This window comes from Petaurus breviceps, unplaced genomic scaffold (genome assembly GCF_028583685.1).
Source record: "Petaurus breviceps papuanus isolate PSGF00001 unplaced genomic scaffold, PetGlider_PUasm1.0 214, whole genome shotgun sequence".
Classification (NCBI taxonomy): domain Eukaryota; kingdom Metazoa; phylum Chordata; class Mammalia; order Diprotodontia; family Petauridae; genus Petaurus; species Petaurus breviceps.
In genome coordinates this window covers 9,038,619-9,064,994 of record NW_027185863.1, presented here as the reverse complement: position 1 = coordinate 9,064,994, position 26,376 = coordinate 9,038,619, and the positions used below count along the sequence as shown (strand labels likewise).

General features: G+C 39.3%; 1 protein-coding gene across 2 annotated transcripts in view; it reads right to left on the bottom strand.

Moving 5' to 3' along the window:
• Nucleotides 1–25,747, bottom strand: part of RASA3 (RAS p21 protein activator 3) — a 295,543-nt gene extending 269,796 nt beyond the window's left edge. For both annotated transcript variants that reach the window (XM_069094058.1, XM_069094059.1), the window contains exon 1: nucleotides 25,426–25,747. In XM_069094058.1, the coding sequence (XP_068950159.1) occupies nucleotides 25,426–25,480 (55 nt within the window). In that variant the 5' untranslated portion in view covers nucleotides 25,481–25,747. The remainder of the gene's footprint in view (nucleotides 1–25,425) is intronic.
• Between the last annotated feature and the right edge of the window lie 629 nt (nucleotides 25,748–26,376).

The following is a 26,376-nucleotide window of genomic DNA, read 5'->3' as shown; positions in this document are numbered from 1 at the left end:
TCCTAAGAGAAACCCCAGGTAGTCCCTCATCGTCCCTGCTGAAGTTTTTCAACCAGATCCCACCCCACCCCCATGCTATTATAGCCCCTCTTTATTTTTCCAGTAAAGTCAACAAGTTAGGAAGGACAGGATTCTGGGAATGACAGAGATGCTGAGGAGTGACACTTTCCACTGAAACACGCAATTAGTCATGGTTGGTTCTGCCTCGACTCTGATGAATGAATAGCAGCTACCAGGGAGATCTCTGTAAGATTTTCCTTTCTTTCACTCGCTTCTTTCTTTTGTACGTTCTGGGGGAGGGGGTCCTGGAAACCCTCTTCAATTTCTGCTTCCACTCCCAAAGGGGAAAAAAACACAAGAAAGAAAGGTTGGGTTTTAGCTACAGAAAATAGGAGAGACAGAGATAGATAGAGACAGAGAAAGAATGAGAGACAGAGAGGGAGGGAGGGAGGAAGAAGAGAGAAATGTCTTGCTAAAAACCATCCCTTTCCTCCCTAGAAATGACTCAAAACTCACCTCCTAAATTTTCTATAAGTGAATAAAAAGTGATACAGGAACACCATCAAATCCAGGGGATCCTACTTACCTCCCCCCTACTTAATAAGCACAAACATATATTGATGTATGGCTAGGTCTCCAATGTGGTAAAAATGCCATAGGCCATGCCTAGAATCTCCTCTTCCCTCTCTGACCAGGGTTTTCCCACTTTGTTTAGGACTAGACAATAATGCTGCTAATCCTAAAGTTTGTTCAGCAAATTTAGATTAAGTAGCATTGTTGAAAAGAGAAGTAATTAGCAAACTTGTTGACTCTTTAAAGGGGAAAGGTAGTAATGCTGACCCAGATTTTCTAATAACCTTCAACAACAATTTTTATTATTTTTGAAAAGTATACTTAATACTAATAATCATCTCACTTTTTTTGGAGGGGGGAAGGCAAGACAATTGAGGTTAAATGACTTGCCCAGGGTCAAGGCTAGTAAGTATAAAGTGTCTGAGGCCAGATTTGAACTCAGGTCCTCCTGACTTCAGGGCCGGTGCTCTATTCACTGCACCACCTAGCCACCCCCTTAATACTAATAAAAGCTAACACTTATATAGTCCCTTTTATGTATCAGGCACTGGCTAAGTGCTTTACAATTGGTAGTATCTCATTTGATCCTCACAACACCTCTGAGAAATAGGTGCTATTGTGATCCCCATTTTACAGAGGAGGAAACTGAGGCAAGCAGAGATGAAGCAACCTTTCCAGAGTCATGTAGCAAATAAGTGTCTGTGGTCACATTTGAACTCAGGCCTTCTTGACTCCAGGTCTGGTGCTCTATCCACTTTATCACCTAGTTGATCCAGTAAATACTAGAATTATTAACAAATCCCAATGGGTGATTTTAAATGCTAGTAATTTACAACTTATCAAGCCAACTCTTCTCTTAGTACCATAGGTTCCCAAAGTGGGTGATACCGCCCCCCTGGGGGTCACTACAATGATCCAGCAGGGGGGGCAGTATTAGCCTCAGGTAAAATTGTGGGGAAGGAGGGGTTTGAATAAAAATAAGAGAGTTGTGGAAGCATAAGGAAAGAAGAGGAGAGAATTTTGAAAAACCATTCACACATGTTTCATCTACTATGTAACAGAGTTAAGTTCATAGTGATTACATTATTTTCCAAATAAACACACAAAATGCAATCTATAACCAATCAGTGGTCATCTGCTGACAGGTCTTAACAAGCAAGTGTCGGCAGGCAAGTGTGTCTCATGTTGTCAGGAAATACAGCATGCATTGGCAGGAATATGTGTGTGTAATGACTTGTCCACAGTACAATACTATACAGTTACAAGACACAACATTGCATCATCAAAGTTTCAATGCAGGAAAAAACTCCAGAAATTGACGATAAATTATTAAATTTAAGGTATGTCATTTTTTTAACTTTGTATTTTTTTGAAATGATGCAAATTAAAAAAAAAACATTAAAGGGCTAAAGAAAGTAGATTTCCAGGAAGGCACTAAGGAATTTCTTATAAAAGGGGCAGTAGACCCAATAAGTTTGGGAACTTCTGTCTTAGAGTATCATCAGATTTAGAGCTAAAAGGTACCTTAAAGATTATCTAGTCCAAAACCTTTCATTTTATAAATGAGGAAACTGGCTCAAGAGTACAGTGTAAAGAGAATTGGATTTGGAGCCCAAGAACGTGGTTCAAATTTCCAGCTCTCCTACTTGCCTAATCTCTCTGGAACTCAGGTTCCTCAACTCTAAAATGAAGTGTTTGCCTTATGTGGCCACACAAGTGCTTTCTATTTCTAAACATACAAATCTATGATTTTATTACTTTCCCCTTCTCTGCCCAGCAGAGTCCATTATTTCTTTTTCATTAAAAAAATAAAGACCATCTTGTTCCCAACTCACATTTATGACTATCAGAGCAAATCAAACCAATATTTCTGATCTCTTTCTGTGACCATTAATATTTTGAGAGTAACAGGTGCAAATGCTGGTTACCCATCTATTATCCTTTACTTTCACTGTATGGCTAGCCCTCCTCTTTTTCTAGCCACATATATCCTTAATATATAGCTTGCTCAGAATTACATTGGAAAAGATAAACCAATTAAATAAGATATGCTACATATTATTGTGAAACATAAGGTTTAACTAAGAAATATAACACACACCAAAAACTATAATACAAAATAACATGTCTAAGTACATAAGAGAAATATGGGCTGTTTTGAAGGTAATCAAGGATTCCAATAAGCAAAGGCAAGAAGAGGGAATATTCTAGAGAGGAGTAATAAGACTGTGCAAAGAGAGATAGAAAAAGGAAATGTACAGGGATGAAATGTTGTAGAGTAGACCATTGTGAATGAAATGTAGAGTGGATAAAAGAGAGTGACATGAACCCAGTCTGAAAAACTAAGTTGGAGCCTTCCTAAGTTGGAAGGATGTAAAAGACAGAAGAATTTACACTTAATCTTAGAAACGATAAGGAGGTAGGAGAGAAATGCGGTCCAACGTGCGTTCTAAGAACATCAAATTGGCACCTTTGGGGACAATGACTCCACCTAAAAAGCAAAGAGACTAAAGTCAGAAGTGGCAACAAATTGTCTATCTTGGTAAGGGTGAGGGGAAGAGTGGGTGATAGAAAGTAAATAATTAAGAATAACTCCTAAATTGAGAACCTGGGTGACTAGGAAGATGGTGGTATCCTTAACAGAAATGAGAAAGGTAGGAAGAAAATGGTAAATGGAAGTTCCACTTTTAACACGAGTTTGAGATGCCTATGGGACAAAAATTCAAGAGAGAGGCAAAGACTGGATATATTGACATATTGATTTATGACTGCCAAAAATGTGTGGCTGTCAGGAATATATATTGATATTCCATGAAAATCTTAAGTCAACACTATTCTTGAATCCCACGATTATAAAATTTTTTACTGCTTTTTAGACACTGAAGAACAGGAGTTCAAAAATGCAAAGTGTTGAAGTTCAGATATGTGTCTAGTTGACTTAATATTCATACATTTGAGATGAATTTTTAATAACAAGCTGGCCACCTTCCACCACTATTCAATGGCCAACATACTCTGGGGACTATCAATAATAATTGATTTCTATAAATGTTTCAAAGTTAAGAGTATTCACCTGAAAACAATCCTGTGAAGCAAGAAGCACACTATCATGCCCATGTTACAGATGAGGACACTGAGGAAAAGAGAGGCTAAATTGAATTATCCAAGGTCACATAGGTAGCAAGTGGTACAGCTGGGTTTTGACCCCAGATCTTCTAACTCCAGGTCTAACGACTGATTCTTCTAGGACACCAAAGCTGCTTCTTCTACCAATACTGACAAGCAGACATATTTGTTGTTGTTGTTGAGTCATTTCAGCTATGTCTGACTCTACATAAACCCATTTGGGGTTTTCTTGTCAAAGATAATGGAGTGGTTTGTCATGTCCTTCTCATTTTATAGATAAGGAAACTGAGACAAGCAGGGTGAAGTGACTTGTCCAGGGTCACCACACTAGTAAGAGTCTGAGGCTGGATTAGAACTTAGGAAGATGAGTCTTCCTGACTCTAGCCCTGGCACTTTATCCACTGGGTCACCTAGGTGCTCCAAATGACATATACTATATTAAAATGTCAACTGGTTTTAGTATAGGCTTAGGAAAGGCACTATTAAGGAGGGTAAAACTGCTACTGTAAGATAAGTCAAAGTCAACATGAAATAATTTCACATAATTTATACTACTATAGATCTCCATTGGCATGAATAATACAGAGATGAACATACGTTTTCAAGTAACAATAAAGACATTTTCATTCAATCAAAGCAAGATTTTTACAGGCCAAAAACGGAAATTTAACCTGTGCTGAAAGATTTAGTGTAAGTTCTACTAAGTATCTGAAAAGTATAATATTTCCTAAGAAATTCAAACTTGATCTGGGGTCAAACTCGTACTTAATTTGTTTGGGCTTTTAAAAATATAATTGAATACAGTTTTACATCTTTATATGGATTCACCTAACTTGTTCCAGCTCATTTATAGACAATAAGAAAGCACCATATAGCAAATTCCTTACTGAATGCCTCTGTGTCTGTCTGGGTGTCCCTGTGGGAACAAGTGTACATGAAAAGATAGAGAGAAAAGAATTAAACAGAAGTTGTAGGAATTATAATGAATGATGAATTTTAAGAGAGAAAAAGTGAAACATCTAATTTAGTTGAGCAGATAATCTGCTTCTTCCTTTTTCCCATTCCTCCCTTCCCCCCACTCCCATCTCTAGCTCTCTTAGCTGAACTTTTTTTTCCAGGGTCTTGGACATGTCTGAGAAAGAAAAAAAAACCTGAATTAAAACACCAAAAAGCACGGCATGAAGCAAACATAAGCAAGATCAATAAAGTCAGCAAAACCAGAATGAAAACATTTCTTTCTTTCCTCTACTGCAAGATCATTTATTTTAACTTAGTACATGCAATAAACATGCACTTAAGAACAAACAGTGAGAAACAGCTCTGCAAATACTGGGCCGCAACACAGAATGAAGCAGGAAATGATGAACAAAGAAAGGAATTTCATAGATTCCAGATGTACCCTGGAACCAGCTGGGAAAATACAAGAAATCAAACTAAAGTCTTGTAAAGGTTAGCCCACTGTGATTCTAGTGGGAGTTAATGCATATTATGATTGCCATTAAGAATAGTCAAAGTGACAAGCAGCCTATAAGTCTTCGAAAATAGCTAGATTCTACATGGCATTATATTGACCAAACTTCATCTTCCCCCCATCCCCTTCAAAACATAGGAAGACATCCAAAAATATTTTGAATTTAGTAGACAGGGTGAATATTGCTCAGCTAAGGGTCAGCTACAGGGACCATAAACTTCATTTACTTCCCGTAACATTTTCACCACAGAAACCAAATTCATCCAATGCCTACCTCAGAGTTAATAAGCAAAATATTATCTTTCCATCACAACTGAGATCTTCTTTCAAGGATTTTCTCATTTAAAGAAATGTTTTCTTTTTTCTTTGTTTTCCTAAGAAACGGGTATGCTGGGAAAGTGGCAAGAAAGAAATCTATTAAATATTCAGAAAGAACAAACCAAATAGTGTGTCAGAAACTGAAGTGCTACCTATACAAATTCAAGGTAAAGAAAAACCAGCAATATACATTAATGGTATAAAAACATCTCAGGGTCACTGTGTGTGAAAAAACAAAATGTGTTTCTATAATATAATACTAATAGCTGTTATTATTATACCTTATACTGTTATAAGCACTTGATATATGTCAAAACATTTTTACATAAATTGCCACATTTGAGCAAATGATCAGCTTCTAAAAGGGTTTTTTGTCCCCATTTCTCAGATGAGGAAACAGCTTCAGAGAGAGTAAAGGACTTGTCCAAGGTCACAAAATTAATGACCATGGGCACTCATCTCCTAATTCAATTAGGAAGAAAACACCAGGGCACAATTGAACTAAAGGATGCAATAAGAATATAATTGAAACACTGAAGTAATCCTCCTTTTTAAATTTTTTTTGTGTGAGGCAATTGAGGTTAAGTGACTTGCTTGGGGTCACATAGCTAATGTCAAGTGTGTAGTCAGTAACCGGATTTGAATTCTACTCAGGTCCTCCTGACTTCAGGGCCAGTACTCTATCCATTGCACCACTTATCTGCCCCAAGTAATCCTCTTTCTGTACCCAATTCTAGTCATTGCATACTAGAGTACTGTGTCTTCTACTGGAGCAAAATATGAAAAATGATAGAGGTTGCAATTAGGATGCTCAGTCTCCCCCACACCTACCCCAGAGATATATCATACAGCACTGCAGCCAAATATCTAATCAAATAAACAAGTCTTAAAAAAGCAACAAATGCAGAGAATTTGGTATATTTACACTAGATAAATAATACACAAATACTGTGGATAAATGTTATTAAAAGACAGAATTCAACCTGAAACAAGCTTGAGACAACCCATCTAGTAGTAGAACATAAGCTCTGTGAAGGTAGAGGCTGATTTGGGTTTTGTCTTCATGTCCCCAGCACCTAGCAGAGTGCCCTACATAAAGTAGGTCCTTAATAAACGCTTATTGGATTGGATTATCTGTCCCTCCTGAATGTCATGAGGCTATCTCTAAGAAGAATGCCTTTAATGTCCATCAAAGTTCTGGTCAGTTTTTAGGGAAGAAAAGTAGGTGCAGGTGAGTGTGCATTCACATGGATTCTCTTATTGTCCCAGTCAATAGCCATTCTCTAAGACCCATCTCAAATAAATCAACCAACAGAAATACAATAATAGCATTTCCATAATTCTGTAAGCTTTGCAAGGTACTTTATATACAATATCTAATTTGATGTTCATGCCTCTTCCATGAAGTATTCTTTGGCCACTGGAAATAACCACTTCCTTTTCTAAACTCCTATTGCAGAAGGTCCACACATATAATTTACTTGGTACTAAGGGGCAGATAGAGCACCATCCATGCAGTCAGGAAGACCTGAGTTCAAATAGGGCTTCAGACACTTAATAACTGTATGACCCTGGGCAAATTACTTAACCCTGTTTGCCTCAGTTTCCTCATTCTGTAAAATGAGGTGGAGAAGGAAATGACAAATCATTCCAATATCTTTGCCAAGAAAACCCCAAATTGGGTCACAGAGAGCTGGACATGACTGGAACTGAACAGTAACAGCAACAACTGCCTTGTGCTGCCAGCTTTTTTTTCAAGTGTGTGTAGGGAGGTGAGGTATATACAAGAGCATGCTCATACCTGAGATGATTGTCAAATTTTCAGTGTGACTAGATCTACTTTGGAAATTAGCAAATACTATACATCAGGGTTGATTATCTACATTTATGAAAGTGATGAAGAAAATGTTAACCATAAGGATTAAATTTAGAAGTGCTTCCACTGGGGTGGCTAGGTGGCACAGTGAATAAATCACCAGTCCTGGAGTCAGGAGGACTTGAGTTCAAATCCGGCCTCAGACAAATGACACACTTCCTAGCCATGTGACCTTGGGCAAGTTGCTTAACCCCAATTGCCCTCCATAAAGCAAATAAATAGATAAATAAGAAGTGTTCCATTTGTTTTCCAGAGAGCTGGTTATTAAACATTTACCAGCACACCCCTGGGTATGTGTCTTATGTCTGCAACTAGATTATAAATTTCATGAAGGCAGGCACAAAACCTAAGTCTTCTTTGTATCCTCCATATTATCTAGCAAAATGCCTCCCACATAGAAGGTACTCCAGATTTATTGCTTGATTGAAAGAAAGGAAATATGATGGAAGAGCTTATTTTCTTTAATCTTAACCTTAGACATATAATAGGCACTTAATAAATGTCTGCTGATCGATCAATAAGCACCATTCCTCTTTCCAAATCAGGTGCTGGAATGGAATAGAAACTCATAACACAAGGATGCATTGGGCTCTGCATTGTAATGTCACAGAGATGTGGAGCTGGCAGGGTTGATCAGCCAAATACCTTCCTGATATTTCTCCCTGAGTCCTGTATTTGGAGATGGTGCAGCTGTCATGCTTGCTGCCTCTCCCTTTGGCATGCAATACATTGCTGCAGCTTCTGCAAAAGAGATGATGCCCAGTCTGTTCTCTAATTGTAATTGGCCATGGTACATACTGTTTTGGGCTCCATCCCTAGGTCCTAAAAAAATAAAATAACCATATCTCTCTCTCTCTCTCTCTCTCTCTCTCTCTCTCTCTCTCTCTCTCTCTTTCTCTCTCTCCCCCCCTCTCCCCCTCCCCCCCACCGCATTTCTAATCCTTCCTGGGGATAACATGGCTATTAAGTTCATATCACTTAAGAAATACAACATGGGGAAGGAAGAGTTAATTAAAACACAGAAGCTCATGATACAGACAAACCAAGAGGATTTGGCAGAGAAAGCCAAATTACTCAGCACTAGAAGTCTGTCAGATATTGCTACCTTGATCGGAAATCTGCCCTAGCAACAGACGTACCTGACTTGTAGACTAACCCAGAGTCTGACGCCATTCAGCTCATTGCATTCCTGGGGTTGCACCATTTCTTCCAGAAACAGCTGAAGAATCCATAACAGGCAAGCAAGTTTTCCCCCAAAGGCTGCTCAAACGCCCCTGAGGGATCTATGACTATTCAAGATCACTCAGAGTCCCACAGACCCCTGGAAAATCGTGCCATTTGGTCCAGTCACCACAGCTTCCCCAAGAGTTCAACCTCTTTACTTTGTCTCGAATTTGAAGACACCTTAATCAATGATCCAAACTGATTCTTATTTATTTTGAAGGTGTTAGAACTGTAAGGATGATCTGATTCTGTCACTGTGTCCCTGAGCAAATCACTTAATGTCTCTGGGCTTCAGTTCCATATCTGTAAAATAAAAGGACTGGTCTACCTATATGCTCCTCCCAGTTCTAAATCTTGGGCTCCTGTGGACCACTAAGGTCCCTAAGCTCTAAAACCTATCATCCTAAAAACTATGAATTTTCCAGAGCCAGTTCAGATACCACAGGAAGCTCCAGAGAAGTCTAACTAGTGCCTGTTTAAGAGTTGGCTAGGGTAGAGTTAACTAGAGTCAGAATACTTTGGCTCATCACCCACCTCTGATGCTTCCTATAAATGTGATCTTATATAAATCCTTCAATTTCCCTGAACCTCAGTTTCTTCATCTGTAGATGCTTCTGAGCTTCCTTCCAGCTCTAAATCTATGATGGGAAACACAGTAGGAAGAAAAGGCTCTCCACAATTTGTCTCCATCTTAGAATTGTTGATTTACTCCATACCACTCCCCATTCACATATACTAACTAAAATGGGCTCCTTCCCATCCCCTCAATGCTTGTCCTCTCTCTATGCCTCTGCTCACACCATCCTCCATTCTTAAAATGGGACACCCTTCTTCATCTATTGAATCCCCCTGCTTTCTTTCAGACCTAACTCAGGCGGGTACTTCCTCCAATATGCCTTCTTTCAAATATTCCAACCCATCCCCAAGGTTGAAGATGATCTATCCCTCCATAGATCCCTTATTACACTTGACCTAGACCTCTCCTCTACAGTCAACACACTCTTCCCTATTGGAGTTAGTCTGTGCATGTCTCTTCCCCATAATTAGATTACAGGCATCTCAAGAGGAAGGCTCGTGGTCATATCTTTTACCTCCACAACTAACAGTCTTATAAACACTAAATTGAAAAGGTTGATAACTAACCAGGTAGAACACAAGCTGAAAACTAAAATAACAGAAAATTTGAGGAATAAGCATAGTGCAAAGTGTTGGATATATAGTCTGGAGAAGATGTCCGTATTCAAAACCACCTCGAACATTTACCAGGTATGACTCTGGACAAGACAAAGACACCCCTCAGAGTCTCAGTATCCTCACCTCTAAAATGGGCATAATATTCTTATTCTCCGCCTCATAGAATTGTTGTGCGGAAGGTGTTTCGCAAGCTTCCAGATGCCAAATACACACAGGTTGTGACTATTTTTATTAATCTCCTCAGGAATTGTTAGTAAGTCACCATTTCAGAAGGGATGCTGAAGTGAAAGAATGTCAAGAATGGAGGAGTAAGAAAAATCCTCAAAACCCAGCTCAGATTCCACCTCCTCCAAGAATTCTCCCCTGACACCTCCTGCCATCATCGCTCTCTCCCTCCAAAGCAATGGAAAAAATATGGTCCCTAGAGTCAGTGAACCTGGATTCAAATCCCACTTTGGAGGTTCTAATATCTTAGACACATCAATAAACCTCTCTGAGCTTCAGTTTCTTTATCTTTAAAATAAGAGAGTTGGACTGGATGCCCTCTGGGTTCCCTTCCGGCTCTATGCCTACAATCCTAAGAATTTTTAAAGCCCTTGATGTTTGCAACAGTTCATTTTTACCCTCACCTTATCATTTAGCAGGTTCATGGCTAACATCTCAAAAATAAGATTATAAGCTCGATGAAAACAAGAACAAAATCTTTTGCATAGTGCCCAATACAGATAAGATGCTCCATAAATATTTGTAGAATTGAAAACTTTATCTTACAGACATTTAGGATCATGCTATAATAATACTGTGTGTGTGGGGGGGGGGGGTCAATTTCTTTAAATGTTCTTTCTTTTTATTGTTTTTCCTATAAAGTACTTCCCTGGACTGAGAATTCAGAAGTGGAACCAAGTTATGGCTGCCACTTACAGTATTCTGAATGTAACTATAGACTAGTTACCACCTCTCCAAACTTCTGCTTCTTTGGTAGGGATCAGTCAGTCAACAAGCATGTATTGATCTCCCAGGAAATAATTTATTAATCTCCTATTTTATGCCAGGCACTGTAATACATACAGTACTGAGGATACAGAGGTAAAAATAAAACAATGTGTTCCTTCAATAAGCTTATATTCTATTAAGATAGACCACATGTACAACACATACGCAAATGAGTGTATATAAAATATATCAATATTTGTTGAGAGCAAAAGTCTTTGTAGTCACCTACACAGGGTTATCATGAAGAAAATGCTTTGTAAACCATGAAATCCTATAGAAACTTTGCTTATTACCATCAATAAATGATCTGTACCAACATTTTATCTTGCATATGGCATGAATGTTCAAATAACTGACTTTGTTCACATTTATCCTAAACTCGCTGTGCCAGAAACAAATATGCCTATCACATAGTTATGTGTAGGACATTTCATGAGATGATACATGTAGGGAAGTTTACTTTTTTATGTGATCATTTATTGGATACTTTCAATATATTGAAAAAAGAACATTACTTTTGTGCACTAAACTAAAAAAGTCATCTGAACATAATTCTAAAAATTAAACTATACTTTAAAATGGGCCACAAAAAAAGAAGCACCAAACCTTTATTGAAGCAGTAGTGTATGCCTAGACACCTAAGACCTATTATCATGGAGTAGGAGACTGAGAAACAACAGAAATTCAGCACACCCTTTTTCCAATAACCAGTAGTTGAGCTGAGCTGAACACAGATCATTATACAGATAGACTTCATGTCAGATCATGTTCCTAAAACAAACACACATAGAGGAAAAAGTTCGATATGAAAGAGTTAGAGGCTATAAAGTGGAGAAGGGTCTTATCCTTCTCTCCTCCCAACCCCAGCATCATGAGGGGTTTCCTCTGTGTTTCATGTGAATATAGGCATTGTGCTGAACACAAAGTGCCTCTTTACATTCCATAACACTGGAGCACAAAAGAAAGTCAAACAGCGAAGCCCAGAGAATATGAATCTCCTTCCTCAAATAGGTTCCCATGAAGCAAGAGAGTGGGGATTTATGTATTCAAAACTATCACAAGCAGCAACCCCACCCCCCACCTTCAGTGACCACTCTCTTAAGGGTATTAAAGGAAGGGTGAGTATTTTTTTAGTGTGAAGGGGAAGTGGATTCTCACTGGGTACCACTTCCAGCTAGGACCCTCCAGGTAGCCTTGTTGGACCCCAATTTTATCCAGGTCTTGATAAGCTCCAGGAAGTCCTGCCAATGGGGCATGAAGGAAAAATAGAGAAACCAGGGGCTAAGGGACAAATTATTTAAGTCTGAAGAATACATTAAAGAAAAATTAAAAGCTTGGTAAATGTAGTACAAAGAGGAAAACAAGCTATATCACCCTTTCATTGAGTAGTTTCTTTTCATTTTTTTTTTTTTGGCCTTTTTGGAAGTCAGTTGGGGTTAAGTAACTTGCCCAAGGTTACACGGCTAGGTTGTGTGTGTGTGTGTGTATGTGTGTGTGTGTGTGTTAAGTGTCTGAGGCCGGGTTCCAGGTCCTCCTGACACCAAGGCCGAAGCTTTATTCACTGGGCTACTTAGCCACCCCTCATTGAGTAGTTTCAATAGTGAATTAGGAATCATAAATCCTGGTTTCCATTCTCAATAAAGTTACTGATTCATGGTATGATCCTGGTGTGATTTAAACAAAAAATCATTTTTAAAAGGCAGACTGACCTCTTATTTACTAGAAATGACATGATAAAAATCCATAATAGACACAACTGAACATGTAAAACAAGGATGACCTTGAGCCTAGGAAGGTTAGAAAAATCCTACAATATGGTAATGCTGGTAGCCAAATGCATTAACATGTGAAATGGGTTGCTGATGCCCTTAAGAAGTATTGGGGAGGGTGGCTAGGTGTCGCAGTGAATAGAGCACTGGCCCTGGAGTCAGGAGGACCTGAGTTCAAATCTGACCTCAGACACTTGACACTAGCTGAGTGACCTTGGGCAAGTCACGTAACCCCAATTGCCCTCCCAAAAAAAGCAAATACTACTAATAATAATAATTTGGGGTGGCTAGGTGGCACAGTGAATAGAGCACTAGACCTGGAGTCAGGAGGACCTGAGTTCAAATCCAGCCTCAGACACTTAACACTTACTAGCCACGTGACCTTGGACTTCACTTAGCTCCAATTGATCTGCCCTCTCCCCTCCAAAAAAAAAAAAAAGGAAAAAGAACTGTTGGGGTGAGGTATGATCATCTTCAGGTAGACATTCCTCTTTAATCTAATGTATTAAAAGGAGAACCACGCCACTAGAAAAACCTGTTATGTTAAATTAAAAACATACAAACCACAACACTGTCATCTCATCAATAGGCAGAGATTTATCTACTGACCCACAGTTAAAAGGATATGCCTTTTGGGTTGTTTTTAAATAGTAAAAGTGGTTGGGTCACATATAATTTCTTGCCTCATCCCCCTAAAGAGTAGCCAGTGCAACCCACGTTGGGGACAATTGGTCAGGTAATCAAAGATTTCTCCATGCAGTTAACTAGCCCCATAGGGATCAAATCTAATTTGCACCATAATATAACCACCGAAGTATCACACAAAGGTCATAAGTTGTCTCGATGCAAAACAAGGACACAAATAAATTGCTTGAGAGAGTCACAAGAAAGCACAGCATTGAAGGTGTGCTGGGACTTAAACAACATAAATTCAAGATCATACTTCACCACTTACTAGCTATGTGGCCTTGGGATAAGTCATTTAGTTTCCATGATGCTTAGTTCTTCTTTTGTAAAATAGAGATAATGATTATTTCAATACCCATAGGTGAAGATTAAACAAGATAATAAATGGAAAGTTCTTTGTGACTATAAAGGTACTATGATGTTTGTTGTTCTATCATTTTCAGTCATGTCAGATGCTGTGATGTGATCCCATTTGGTGTTTTCTTCGCAAAGATAGAGTGGTTTGCCATTGCCTTCTCCAGCTCATATTACAGATAAGGAAACTGAAATAAACAGGGTTAAGTGACTTGCCCAGGGTCGCACAGCTAGTAAAGTGTCCGAAGCCAGATTAGACTCCTGTCCCAGTTCTCGCTCTACTGCACCACCAAACCTCCCCAATAAAGTACTATATTAATGCACATTACTGTCGTTGTTATTTCACAATAAACATAATCCCCTGATTTTGTCATTACAAATTCTAGGCACACTGAAATGTTCCAAACAGAATCATGCAGCCAGTGACCCAACATAGCTCACCATGTCCCCACACCATACTACACTCCCTGGATTCTATACTACTGTCCCAAACAGTCAAAGCAGAATCAGATGTGGAGAAAGGGGAAAAAAGGAAATTTCCAAAAGAAAGGTATGAGTACTTAATGCTATTATTGGCCCTAGCCCAGGAAATAACTAGTACAATTTACATCTCTAACTAGTAAATAAAAATAAGGGCAATAGTGCTGTTTAAATGCTAATATCTAGACTCTAGCTAAGAAAAGAACCACAAATCCTTTAGAGGTCTATCATTTTTTGTTTTTTTTTTCCTTTTGCATTTCAGGAATGAGAATTTGAGTCACTAAAATTCTAGGGCAGTAACATTGCATGCCACATTTTGCTGGGGGGGAGGGGTTGAGAGGGGGATTTGTCACAACAGCCAGGGACAGATTATTTAAACCTGAAGAACACCTTAAGGTAAAATTAAAAGTTTAGTATACATAGTGCAAAGAGAAAAAAATAAGCCAAATCACTCCATTGAGTAATTTCAATAGTGAATTAGGAATCATGAATCCTGGTTTCTATTCTCAGTAAAGTTACTGATTTCATGGAAAGACCCTGAGCAAAGCTTTTGACATCTCTTTCAGCAGCCTTCTGTTTGTTTATGATGCTTCCTGGTAAAATGCCCGTAATACTTCAATTAAATGTACTACATTGCATACCTATAATAAGCATCCAGGTTCTTACTTAAGCAAGGGTGCTCACTTTCCCCAAAAGTAATGAAGTTGAACTTTAATTCTGATAAGTGATTATCTCATATTTGAGGTTCATGCTCTCTTGAAAAGTGCAATTGTAATGAGTAATACAGAACTTCAAGAAAACTAGACATACTACATTGTGGACACTAAATGTACCAGTATGCAAGCCATTAACAAGTCTAGCATTTTGTGACCTTCTCAACAAGCAAAAAAAAAAATGGCTATTTTTGCTATTTTTTTTAATCCTACAGTCATCTTGTAGATGACTTCCAGTAAGGGTAAAGTATACACTCAAACAAAATGCTTCCCAGATATCTCAATGCCCTGGAGTGGGCCTTTCATCTGACCTAATAACCTTTGCTAGGGAGAGAATTCACTTCCTCAGATTCCAGTCCCATAGTCACAGTCATGGAATGGTTTTTATAGCAATGTGGGGATGGGAAAAGGGGAGACTATTCACACTTGTACAGTACATATTGAATGATTGATATTATTTGTATCTATCCTAAGCTTTGAATTTATTCCCCTTCTAATTGAGTAAACTGGCTATTCTTCTTTTCCCCCTCAATTACATATAAAACTATTTTTAATATTTGTTGTTTTTTTTTTTTTCCTGGAGGAAAAACCAGGATTAAATGAGTTGCCCAGGGCCATACATCTAGTAAGTGTCAGAAGGCTAGATTTGAACTCAGGTCCTCCTGATTCCAGGGACAGTGCTTTACCCACTGCACCATCTAGCGGCTTCTAACATTTGCAGGTTTTTTTTTTTTATTTTGAATTACAAATTCTCTCTCTCCCTTCCTCCTCTCCTCTCTCATTGAGAAGGCAAGCAATTTGATATAGGTTATACATGTGTAATCCTATTCCTCTGCTGATGAATTATTAGCTCCCTTTCTGTTTGGGTCAGTGCTCTGATTTGGTGTCTGCCCTCTGTACATTAGAAAGCAGAGACTTAGGCAACGACTCCTCTTCCAAGTGTTCAAGGCTTTCGACATGGTCACTCAAGCTCAAAAACTTCAGGGCCATCTTTGATCCCTTCTCTTTTGCCCACTACATACCATCAGGCACTAATTCAATTCAACAATTTATTTAGAGTCTACTATGTACAAAGCACTGTGGTTGGACCTTTAAGTACACAGGAGAAAAGGGAAAAAAGTCTCTGCCTTCAAAGAGGTTGTAACCTAAAGGGATGTTGAGGAGGAGAAATATGATATTTACATGGATAAATAGACATAATATGAGAAGGAAGAAAGTACTAACAACCAACAGAAACAGGAATACCTTCCCCCAACAAGGTGGCACCAGAAATAAGCCTTGGAAGAAGTCAAGAATTCTAAGAGGCACAAGGCAAGACATTCCAGACATATGGGGCAACCCCTGAAAAGACACAGAGATGGAAGACAGCCAATATTGCTGGAATGCAGAGTATATGAAAATGGATAATATCAAACAAAACAAGTTTAGAAATGGTCAACTGGAGTCAAGTTGTGAGACATTAAACGCTAAGCTGAGTTTTGTCTTGTTTTGTTTTCTTATGGTAGAGGCGAGCAGAAATCACTTCAGGAGTGGGGGAACGATTTGTTCAGACTCGCGCTTTAAGTAGACTTCTTTTTTGAAACTCTGTGGAGTATGAATTGGGAAAGAAGAAGACTGAAAGCAGGTTATTATCACAGTTCAAGTGAGAGGTTATTCTGACACTTAAAAGCTATTGTGCTGGGTCATTTAATTTTGTTAAGCCTTGGTTTTTCCATCTATAAAAATGAGGGAAATGGTAAGACGAATGAAAGTCATTCTTTAAATATTTAAAATGTGCCAAACACTGTGTCAAGGGCCAGAGATATAATTACAAAATAGAGACAGTTCCTGCCTTTAAGGAGTTCACATTATAAAAGAGAAAGATGGCACACATAAGGAGAGTGGTGGCCAGGGAGGTTTATTCTGGCTTGGAAAGTCACAGGGATGGTGAGAGGAGCCACAGGGATGTCGTCTTGTATACCACTTCTGGTTGCAATGGTAGCATTAAATTCAGTAATGGTTCTATATTTGGAAAGGAGGGGAGGGGCTACCAGTAAAGGTAGCTCAAGATAGCCAGAATGGAAACTGAAGCAAGGTGAGATGGAGACAGCTTACCAGATAGGACAATGCAGCTCCATGGAGTTTCAAGGCTGAACGGGTCAAATTTTCGAGGGCATGAGGACTGAAGAGAAGGAAGTCCAGTCCACAGTGTAGGGTTTGTTTGTTTTTTTTTTACCAATTCCCAAAACACTTATTACCAAATGACCCTTACATCTTAAAAATGATAAATTTTAAAATCTGACTCAATCTTCTCTTCCTCTTCCTCCCTCCATTATCTTTCTCCAGAAGCTTCCTCCCACCTTTCTCCCTCCTTTCACAGCTCCTGGATTCTCATTCCCTGAGCCATTGAGGGCCATGCTACCAAGGCTGTGGAAGGCAAAGCATTTACTGAAGGCCAGAAACAGTGATACATTTCCCAAACTTGCTTCTACAGAACCCTAACACTCCATGTGATACAACTAGGAATTCCACAAGCAGAGGTCAAGGCTAGTAAATATTTTCTCTCTAAAATATTAACTGTAGAATAATGCACTGCAAAAAAAAACCCAACTTATTATATTATTTTTCAAGATGGAAAAAGGCTTAATTTCCTTTTACTCCAACATTTCCAAAATCCCTCTTTAAAAAGTCCAAAGTATATTCCATGCCCCTAGATGAGCATATGTGGGATTTCCTCACTATATTTAAAGTCAAAAAAAAAATTACTTGGAGAAATTAGCTTTGAAATCAATGATGTAGATGGATGCCCTTTCCAATACTAGATTTCCAAGTGCCACATAGATAATTTATTCCTAACACTTTAAAAATTCTAAATAAAATTGTAGGACCTACTGTTCCGTGTGTTTGTTTGTTTTCAGGCCAGCACATCAATTTCACTTCTAAATATGTCCTTTTCTCCTGTTTAAAATGTGTTGTGCAGCTTTTATGATTCCCTAAATACCTTCAGGAAGATGCAATTAACTTCACTTAGTTTCATCTTTTGTGGGTTTACAGACTCAAATGGCTCATTAGCATCAGAGAAGCAAATCAAAGCATTCTCCATGAAACTCTTCCCATTACATTCTCTTTGGAGTGATTATTGCCAACTGAAATCATTTCTAAACTTTGTCTTCTGATAAGGCTCTCCTTTCGTATCTTAAGAAAATTCCTATGACTTTCACATCACCTACTGTAGCACCAGCTGCCATCTTTTTCATAAGCCCAAGATCCTCTCTATTCTCTAGTCTACCAGAAAGGAAAACAAAACAAAAGGGAAACAAAAAACCTATCAGCCAGAGCCAGGAAAAATCACTTGGATACCTGAGGGAAAGATTAAAAATGGTGCTCCCAGTGAATTTGAAAACTAGTTGAAATGATAAAGTGACTAAAAGCTACCCTACACCAGAGTAAAACAACTCCAAATGATCCTCTTCTGATTTAAAGAATCATCCAAAATCACCAAGCCTGGTTCTAAAAGTCTCGGTCAGGACTTCTTAAGTCTTGGTTACTACATCTGCCCCTACTGCTTCTAGGCCTAACCCATTCCTATATATTTCCTCCACTCCACTCCCCCAACCAGGGGTTAAAAATAGCTAATTATCTGGCTGCTAGCCTTTTATTGAAGCAACATCTAAACTATTTTTAACTCCAGGGCACTAAAAAACTGCCTGAAGTTCCTTGAAGACAATAATCCTATTTAACCACTAATATGTGTTCCATCTTTACACACCTCTATGTGCCACACACCCTTACTTGTTGGCTCCCCATCAGGCCTGGACCCAGGCCAAGCAGGTCTCACCTCCCCCAGGCTTCCTAAATCCCTGAACTGTTCATAAACTGTAGACTGCTACTTAACAGTTTAATCTCTAGGGTGTAGAACCCAATTTACTACTCATTGTTCTAATGAAGCAGTTATCTGCTGTGTAGGGGTTCTGCTCACTCCATCAAGTTGGGAATTAGATTTCGTTTGTGATTAAACTGAATTTGAACAGAGGTTCCTGGAGATGAAAGACCAAAGGAAGATAGCACCTAAACCCTAGGAAAGTTTCCTTGAATAATCTGGATTGTGCCTATTTTCCCTGCATAGAAAGAAGTGTTTATTTTAATCTGCCTTTAATAGACCAAAATAATTGTTAGTGCCTTCTTTTCAAAGCATATATTTTTATCTCACAGACAAGTAACACATGCGATTATGCTAAGGTTTTCTGCATTGTAAAGCATTTTTGGCCAGAGTAATACTTGACTGTCTACCAAGTTGACAAACAGTTATGGTCTTCATGTGTTGGGGAAAACTCACATCTTGGACAGTGGAAAAGCACTATTTTGGAGTCAGAGGACCTGGATTCAAATCCCCATCTTGAGGTACTAACAACCTCACTGTGTGATTTAGGTAAGTCCTTTAACCATTCTGGAGCCTCAGTTTCCTCATCTGTAAAATGATTGAATGACCCTTCATTGAATGACCAAATCATCCCTTCAAGCTTGAAATCCATGATCCAATGAAATTATATATCTTCTGAAGCATTAAAGTAGCTGAAACACTGCACATTTAAAATTATAGAATTTGAAAAGGAAAGACCTTAGCGATTATACCCAGTAATCTATGTGCCTACCCAGTATGGTAATTTGTATTTAAAAAAAAAAACCATGGAAAACAATAGCTTTGCAACTTTTTTCCTTAACCAGACTTGTGATTTCATCAGTGTAGGGAACTGTCCAAGATGAACTTCTCTTACTAATGCAGATTTAGTACCTGCTTTGCCACTTGGACAGAGTTACTGGGGATTAAGTGACTTGCCCCAATCACACATCCAGTATATGTCTGAGTCCCAGTTTTGCCTGATTCTGAGGCCATCCTCTCTATTCTCTTGCCTTAATGCCTCTCTCTGTTACAAGAATAAGAACTAGGAGAAAAGAACCATAAAATTGAACTTAAAAGCATTTTATGAAATTTAAATTAAATTCTGGTATTTAAGGAAAAGCAGGTTTAATTATAGGTGGATGCAGGAGGTGATAGATGGAGATTTGTGGGTACTGTCAGGAGCTTCTAGAAGTTTGGGGTACTCATTTTATGGTGTTTAATGATACTTTGCAACATATGGTTTTCCTTTATCTTGATAAACATATAGCACTACTCATGCTTGTTAGCTACAATTGGGGAGAGACTTTTTTTGGCGTTACAAATGAAATGGAGGGAGAAAGGGTGGAGAAAGAACACTCCCTGAAGACATTGGAAGAGTTTCAGGAGGACTAGGAAAAGAGTTTGAGGGGAGGGGGAAAAGCCAGATGCAAGGACTGCAGTAGAATATCTGAGTTGCAAAGGGTTAAAAAAACATTGAAGGAAAAAGTGAAGAAAATGAGACAATATACGGCAGTCAGTATCCACTGGAAACTTAGGGACTTAGAACTTGGCGAGTGCCTATTCATGTATGACACAAATGCATAATAGTTTGTGTATCCTGTTAAAATAACGTAAAAATATTCTCTCGTTACTAAATGTGGGTGGGCTGTGTAATTTTTTAAAGTGTAGCTTGACTTGGAGATGTTTTGTAATAGTCCACCTATCCTATACACAAAAAGGCAAAAACTATGTCAAGAACCAGGCTAAGCGTGAGGACAGGATGGTGATAACTATAAAGTAAATATGAGTGAAGGAGCAGGTAACCGCCAGGTTATCTTACTTTTTAGTAAGTTGTTCCTATGAGTGTGTAAGGAGTTATCAACCAGATGTTCCCTCTCCTTCCCCTTCCAAAATACTAGGAACAGAAAGTTCAGGGCCAGGGTAGGTGAAAGAGACTAAGGAACCTTCAAGAATACTGTATAGAATTTAGGGATATGGTTTAGCAAGATCCAAGGAGGATTGTGCTATTTAAAATTAAATAGACCACTTTATTGAATTATATACTGATTCACATTGGATTTGTCCTTCCATTCTGATGATGTAATGTGTAGGAACCTGGAAGTAGGTAGGTGACTCAGTGGATACAACATTGGGCCTGAAGTCAGGAAGACCTGAGTTCAAATATGACCTTAGACACTTATTAGTTGTATGACCCTGGGCAAGTCAATTAACCTCTTTCTACCTTAATCCACTAGAGAAGGAAATGACAAACCATTTCAGTATCTTTGCCAAGAAAACAGTATGGTTGATGGGGCCACAAAGTGTCAGACATGACTAAGCAACATAAGTATAAGATTTGGTTTAACAACTCAGGAGAACTACTTTTATTAAGTCTTAGTATATAATATTTGCTTTTTTGCATGAGAGAATAAATCTTCATATATTAATATTTTAATTATATATTTGTTAGAACAAAACTATATTTTAAAATACTAAATCCTTCAGCAAAAAATTGGAAATAGAATATTAAAAAGGTTTAGTAGCATACAAGAGTCAGGATCAAATTTATGTTGCCAAGTAGAAGCCTTCCCATTGTAATCTTTCCACCCAACCATCTTTCACAAGTCTTAATGTTGTTTCCTTTCAGGTTCTAAAACACTGACTCATGGAAATGTCAGAACACACTTCCTCAAAGTAGCAATCTTATAGGAAGTGTTTGTTTAGTCTTACATGACACCGTTGTAAGTATTGTTGGGATTTTTTTTAACTGTATAAGATAATGTTGCAAAAATAATTTTCACTGAAGATACAAAATGTGTAAGATTTTTAATTTGTTGAAGAATATATGAAAATAATAAATTGACACACACAAAGGAGTCTTGAAAGAGCATTATGTTTAATGAATGAAATCCCAGATTCTTCTCTATACATTCAAGGCAATGTTACTTGAAAAAGAAATGGAAAGGACAAAAGAAAAAAAAGGAGGGTCTTCAAATATTCCATGCCCCAACTCCAATTCATTCTCTTATTGAAAACATCTCCACATTATTGAGTCATGCATTTATTAAGCTCCTGCTGTGTTCCAGGCACTAGGGATACAAAAAGACAAACAAAATACTCCCTGCCTACTCAAAGAACTTATGTTCTATTGATAGAAAATGATATGCATATAGAAAATTAAATGCAACTACAAAATACAGAGTCATTTCCTTGAGGGAAAGGGAAAGGAATCAAGATAGGCTTCTTTAAGGAAGTGGCACTCAAGCTGGGCTTTGAAGAAAGATAAGGAGCCCATGAGACAGAAGTAAGAAGGCAGTTCATTCATAGCACAGGGGATGGCCTATACAAAGCTATGGAGACATCTAACTGAAATTTAGCAGTTTAAAGAGTCAAGGCTTCCCAGTACAGACCACTACCAAAAAAAAAAGCCATTTCCAATAGCCCCTTTTTCTCTAGGAGCAGGATTATTCATTACTATACAACATATTCTTTAAAGAGAACTTTGAGCATGGGAAACACAAAACCTGAAAGTCACCCATTGATTAGGGATACAGGGCAATTGTTATTTACATTTTATTTTTAAAAAATAATTAAAGAAAGAAAACCCCACAGATGAAGTAACTTGCCCTAGGCCATACAGTATGCCAATAACAAAAACAGGACTTGCTTACAATTTCAAATACCAGTCATAGTCTAAGCTCTCTGAGTCTGAACCACTTCCCAATAAAAAATGAAATGGTATGTTTGCTAAAAATTCTCCCCTCTTTGTATTTCACTCCAAGCCCACTTATTGGCTTGTTCCCTGTCTTCAAAACTAGTCACAGTTGTGCAGGGCAAGGCAAAAATACTGGCCATAAACAAAGAGGATTAAGGGAAATTGAACAAAAGCTCAGCACACCACCTGTCTAGGCATTGGATCAGTCCTTTACCTCCTGTTTGACTAATATGGCTTTCACCCATGCCACTGCACTGAAGCCTAAAGACATGTTCCAACACTTAAATAAAGCTAAACATCAAACAGTTACACTACTATGCTTTCTTCCAGGATTTCCAGCCTCAAGCACTAATTCAGTACAAATGACCTCAAGCATTTCTCTGCTCAGAAGCAATATGATAATGGCCTTCTATGAACAGCCACTGATTGCCCCTGAATAGAATACCATCTTCCTTGGCAATGCATTCACACACTTCTTGAAGTGTAGTTTCAGTACCAAGGTAAAAGCTTGTTTTGAAAAAAACAAAACAAAGAAAGAAACATAGGAAAGTCAGGTTTGATTCTCGGAATTTTCTTTAGGGAGTTGGATGATTGGAGCTTGTACATTTCCAGCATGGCTAGTCATCTTCCTAGTGATATTATCATAGAATATTAGGGTACTCCCAAAAGGTTCAAATAATACTCAATTGCCACTGCAGGATTAGAGGCAGCAGATGCTCCAACAATCAGATTAATCCTCACCCTCACTCTGGTGTTTTGTTTGCTTGGTTAAAGTGGAAAGCAAAAGGGAGGAAGGAAGGAAGAGGAAGGGACCAAATCAAATCACTTCTTCAACCCACATACCATCCAAACCAAGTTCCTCTATGTTACTCATTACCAAATCAATGTCCAGAATTCCCTCCTATAAATAGCAGATGGTAAATTCAAGAATATGTCCAGTTCAACTGTTGTGCTTTCTTTATTGGCTGTGAGAATTTAGTCAATCCAGAATAGTACAAAAGAAAAAAAAATGAGCTCAAGGAAAGGCATTCTTTTTGTTTAAAAACACTGCTGGAAATCTTCCTTGAACAAACAATTGCCTACAGAGGCTGTCAATAAGGGTACAAGTAAAAAGCAGTGTGAACTGATTGGATAAATCATATAATGAAATTTATTCAATACTTTGTAGTCCCATCAAGTAATTTTTTCCCCTTTAATTAGGAAAACACTTTTTTTACTGCTACATGTATTTATTATACATATATTTATTCACATCCTTCAGGAAATAAATTTGGGTAGACATTATAAAATGAATAGCCTAAGTTGCAGTATCATTGCTTTCTTACTTGATCAATCATATTAAAGTGAAAAACAAAAGGTTTCTGTAGTATCTTTTGCCACTAAATTTCTCAGTTTGTTGAGAGCTCAACCAAACAGGCAAGAGAATTCCCAATCACATGCAAGGCACTGACACATTCTAACTGCAACACTTTCAGTATAGTGTCTAAGTGGTGGTCTTTAAACCAAAATAAAACAGGAAACAACACGCTGATTAGGGTAGCTTGAATTCCTCAGACCACATCAAACACCAGTGAATACATAAATTAAGTATCGACACGATTCTGTATTTCCAACAACAATTTTAAGTGGGCACAGAATTAATTGTGAAAGCCAGCTCAAATGGATGCACAAAATTCTAAGCAACGTTGATGCTTCAAAAAGACAATTATCAAACCAAATATTCCATTATCTGGCCAACTCCCTGAAATTATGCATTTATCACCTTAATTAACTGTATCAATATGAGGTACTAAAGTTGTTCTGTAAAATATTTTCACGTCATTCTCACAAGGGGGAGGAGGGGAAGAAAAAACAAATAAGAGTCTCCAAATACCACATAGGGTTCATCCACCTTAGGACACAATAGCCCTACCTCCTCAGCATCTCTTATGGAAACCTACTTTAATGCTAGCAGTTCAATCAGTAGCATCCAAAGCCCTGCCTGCTGCTACATTCTAAATAACGACCCATTGAGAAAATCTGAAGCCATTCTGTGTGACAGAAAGCAAGCTGAACAGCAAGGCTGCTGGCTTTGTGTCCTAGTCTGGGCTGTCACATCTCTCACTGAAACGATGCAAACAAACAGCCCTGACGTTTTTGTCTGCTCCAATTTAGTGTATAAACCCCAATATCTTCTCTCTCACACTAGCCAGCTGGCTGGCTAATATACCTTAATATCATAACCTACCTAATGGAACCAATCTACCTTTTGGTAGTGAGATCCTTAAAGACAGAAAACAATCAAATCAAAGAAAAAATACTCCGTCATTTATGCAGAAAGTAATGCGCTGGAAGCCGAAAAGTGGAGCCCCTCATAAATATAAGGGGGCTTATAAACCGAAGAGCATTACCAGGGAAGGAAGTCCCTTGGAGCTGCAGTTGACACAGATGTGAAGGTTCCGCTGCTATTATAACATATTAAGCAATACACACACGCTACAAGTCGGAATCAAAACTGTCATGCCCTGCACCAAGTCACATCTCTCCCTGCCAAGGCAAACTCAGCTTCTCCAGACACTGGCCGACCGGCTCACGAAGCTGATCACCCCCCGCCCCCCCCATAAGCAAAAACAACTGGATGTGAGTTTTCTCTTTCCAGGGCTGCCCCGGCCAGAGAGGACTCTGATCAGCTCTGGGAAAAGAAACCGAGCAATGAAGAAGAGAGGGACCATGAATTCAGCCTCGCCTACTGCTGCCCTAACAGCAGTGACTTCGTTCTGGAGGCATCTCAAATGCAACAGACGCCTATTTTTCCTCAGGCAAGGTTTCTTTTCAGGTTCCCTCTCCAAAGGATCTCATTCTCCCCTCGGTCAGTCCTTAGCATTGGCAAGAGCGCAAGCTCTACAAGGCAGCAGAGCAAGGGAGTGAGAAGAGCCCAGGGAAAAGGGAGCGCGGATACTGGGGGACAGCAGCCTTACGAGGTGTCGAGGAGACACCATGGTTCCCAGCCTACGCAAGACTTTCCGAAGAACCCAGACTACGCATTGTCAACTGCCCGGAGAGGGGCTGCGGAGGAGAGGGGCACCTTTCTTACCTATTTTAATCTTCACGCTTTGGAAGACGCGAAGCCCCTCTTCCTCTACCGCCATGCTGTCTGACCGTTCGCCTCCTTGTCCACTTGTCGGACGGCTCCAGCTGTCTCGGGCTCTGCACTGAAATGCAGCCGCCGCTGCCGCCGCGGGAGAGCAGCCCAGGGCTGGCCTGGCTGTACCGCGAGGGACAGGCAGCAGCAGCAAGACCTAGGAAGAGGTGGAACAGCAGCAGCTAGCAGCAGGAGCGCGGCGCGCACTGCGCAGCCCCCAGTCCCCGGGCTCTTCATTCTGTTTCCGAAAGCCGACAGCAGCCCCCAAGAGCCAGCCCACGCTTTCTTCCCATTGGTCGAGGCCTTGAGGGCGGGGTCTGGTTTTCTCCGCCTACTGGTAGAATCGTGGTTTCCCATTGGTAGTATCTTCAAAAGGGCCCGGGGGCGGAGACGGACACTGAAAGATGGGTTAGGAGAGAACTGAGCCCGGGATTGTCTGGGTTACCAAGAGCCTGGTCCCTGCGAGGCAAGAGGGTGGGGGGAAGGGCTTGTACGCCTCCCGGGCTTGAAATGGGGCTGCAAAGGCAGTCAGGCAGCCTCAAGAGGTAGCAAGGCTGGATTGCCGGCCAGTTGATGCTTCCCTAGGGCTATCTGTGGCCCTGTGCGCAATATTTAGGATGCACTCGTTAACTGGAATACCTGGGAGAGCGGACGAGACTAAGGGCCTCTTCTGCGCCTTCCCGCATCCGTGAGCTTTTGTATGGCCAAACTAGATAGACAGTAGCAACTGACTCCCTTGCTCTGCTGCAAAATTCTCAGGGGACCAAACGACAAGAGTTGGATGGAACGCTCTCTAGGAGAAGCTGCTGCAGTGGGCTTTCAACTCTAGGGACTGTAATTCCTCATCTGTTAGCGAATTCTCCCTGTTCACGCACTTATTTTTATCTCACCCCCAGTCAAGAA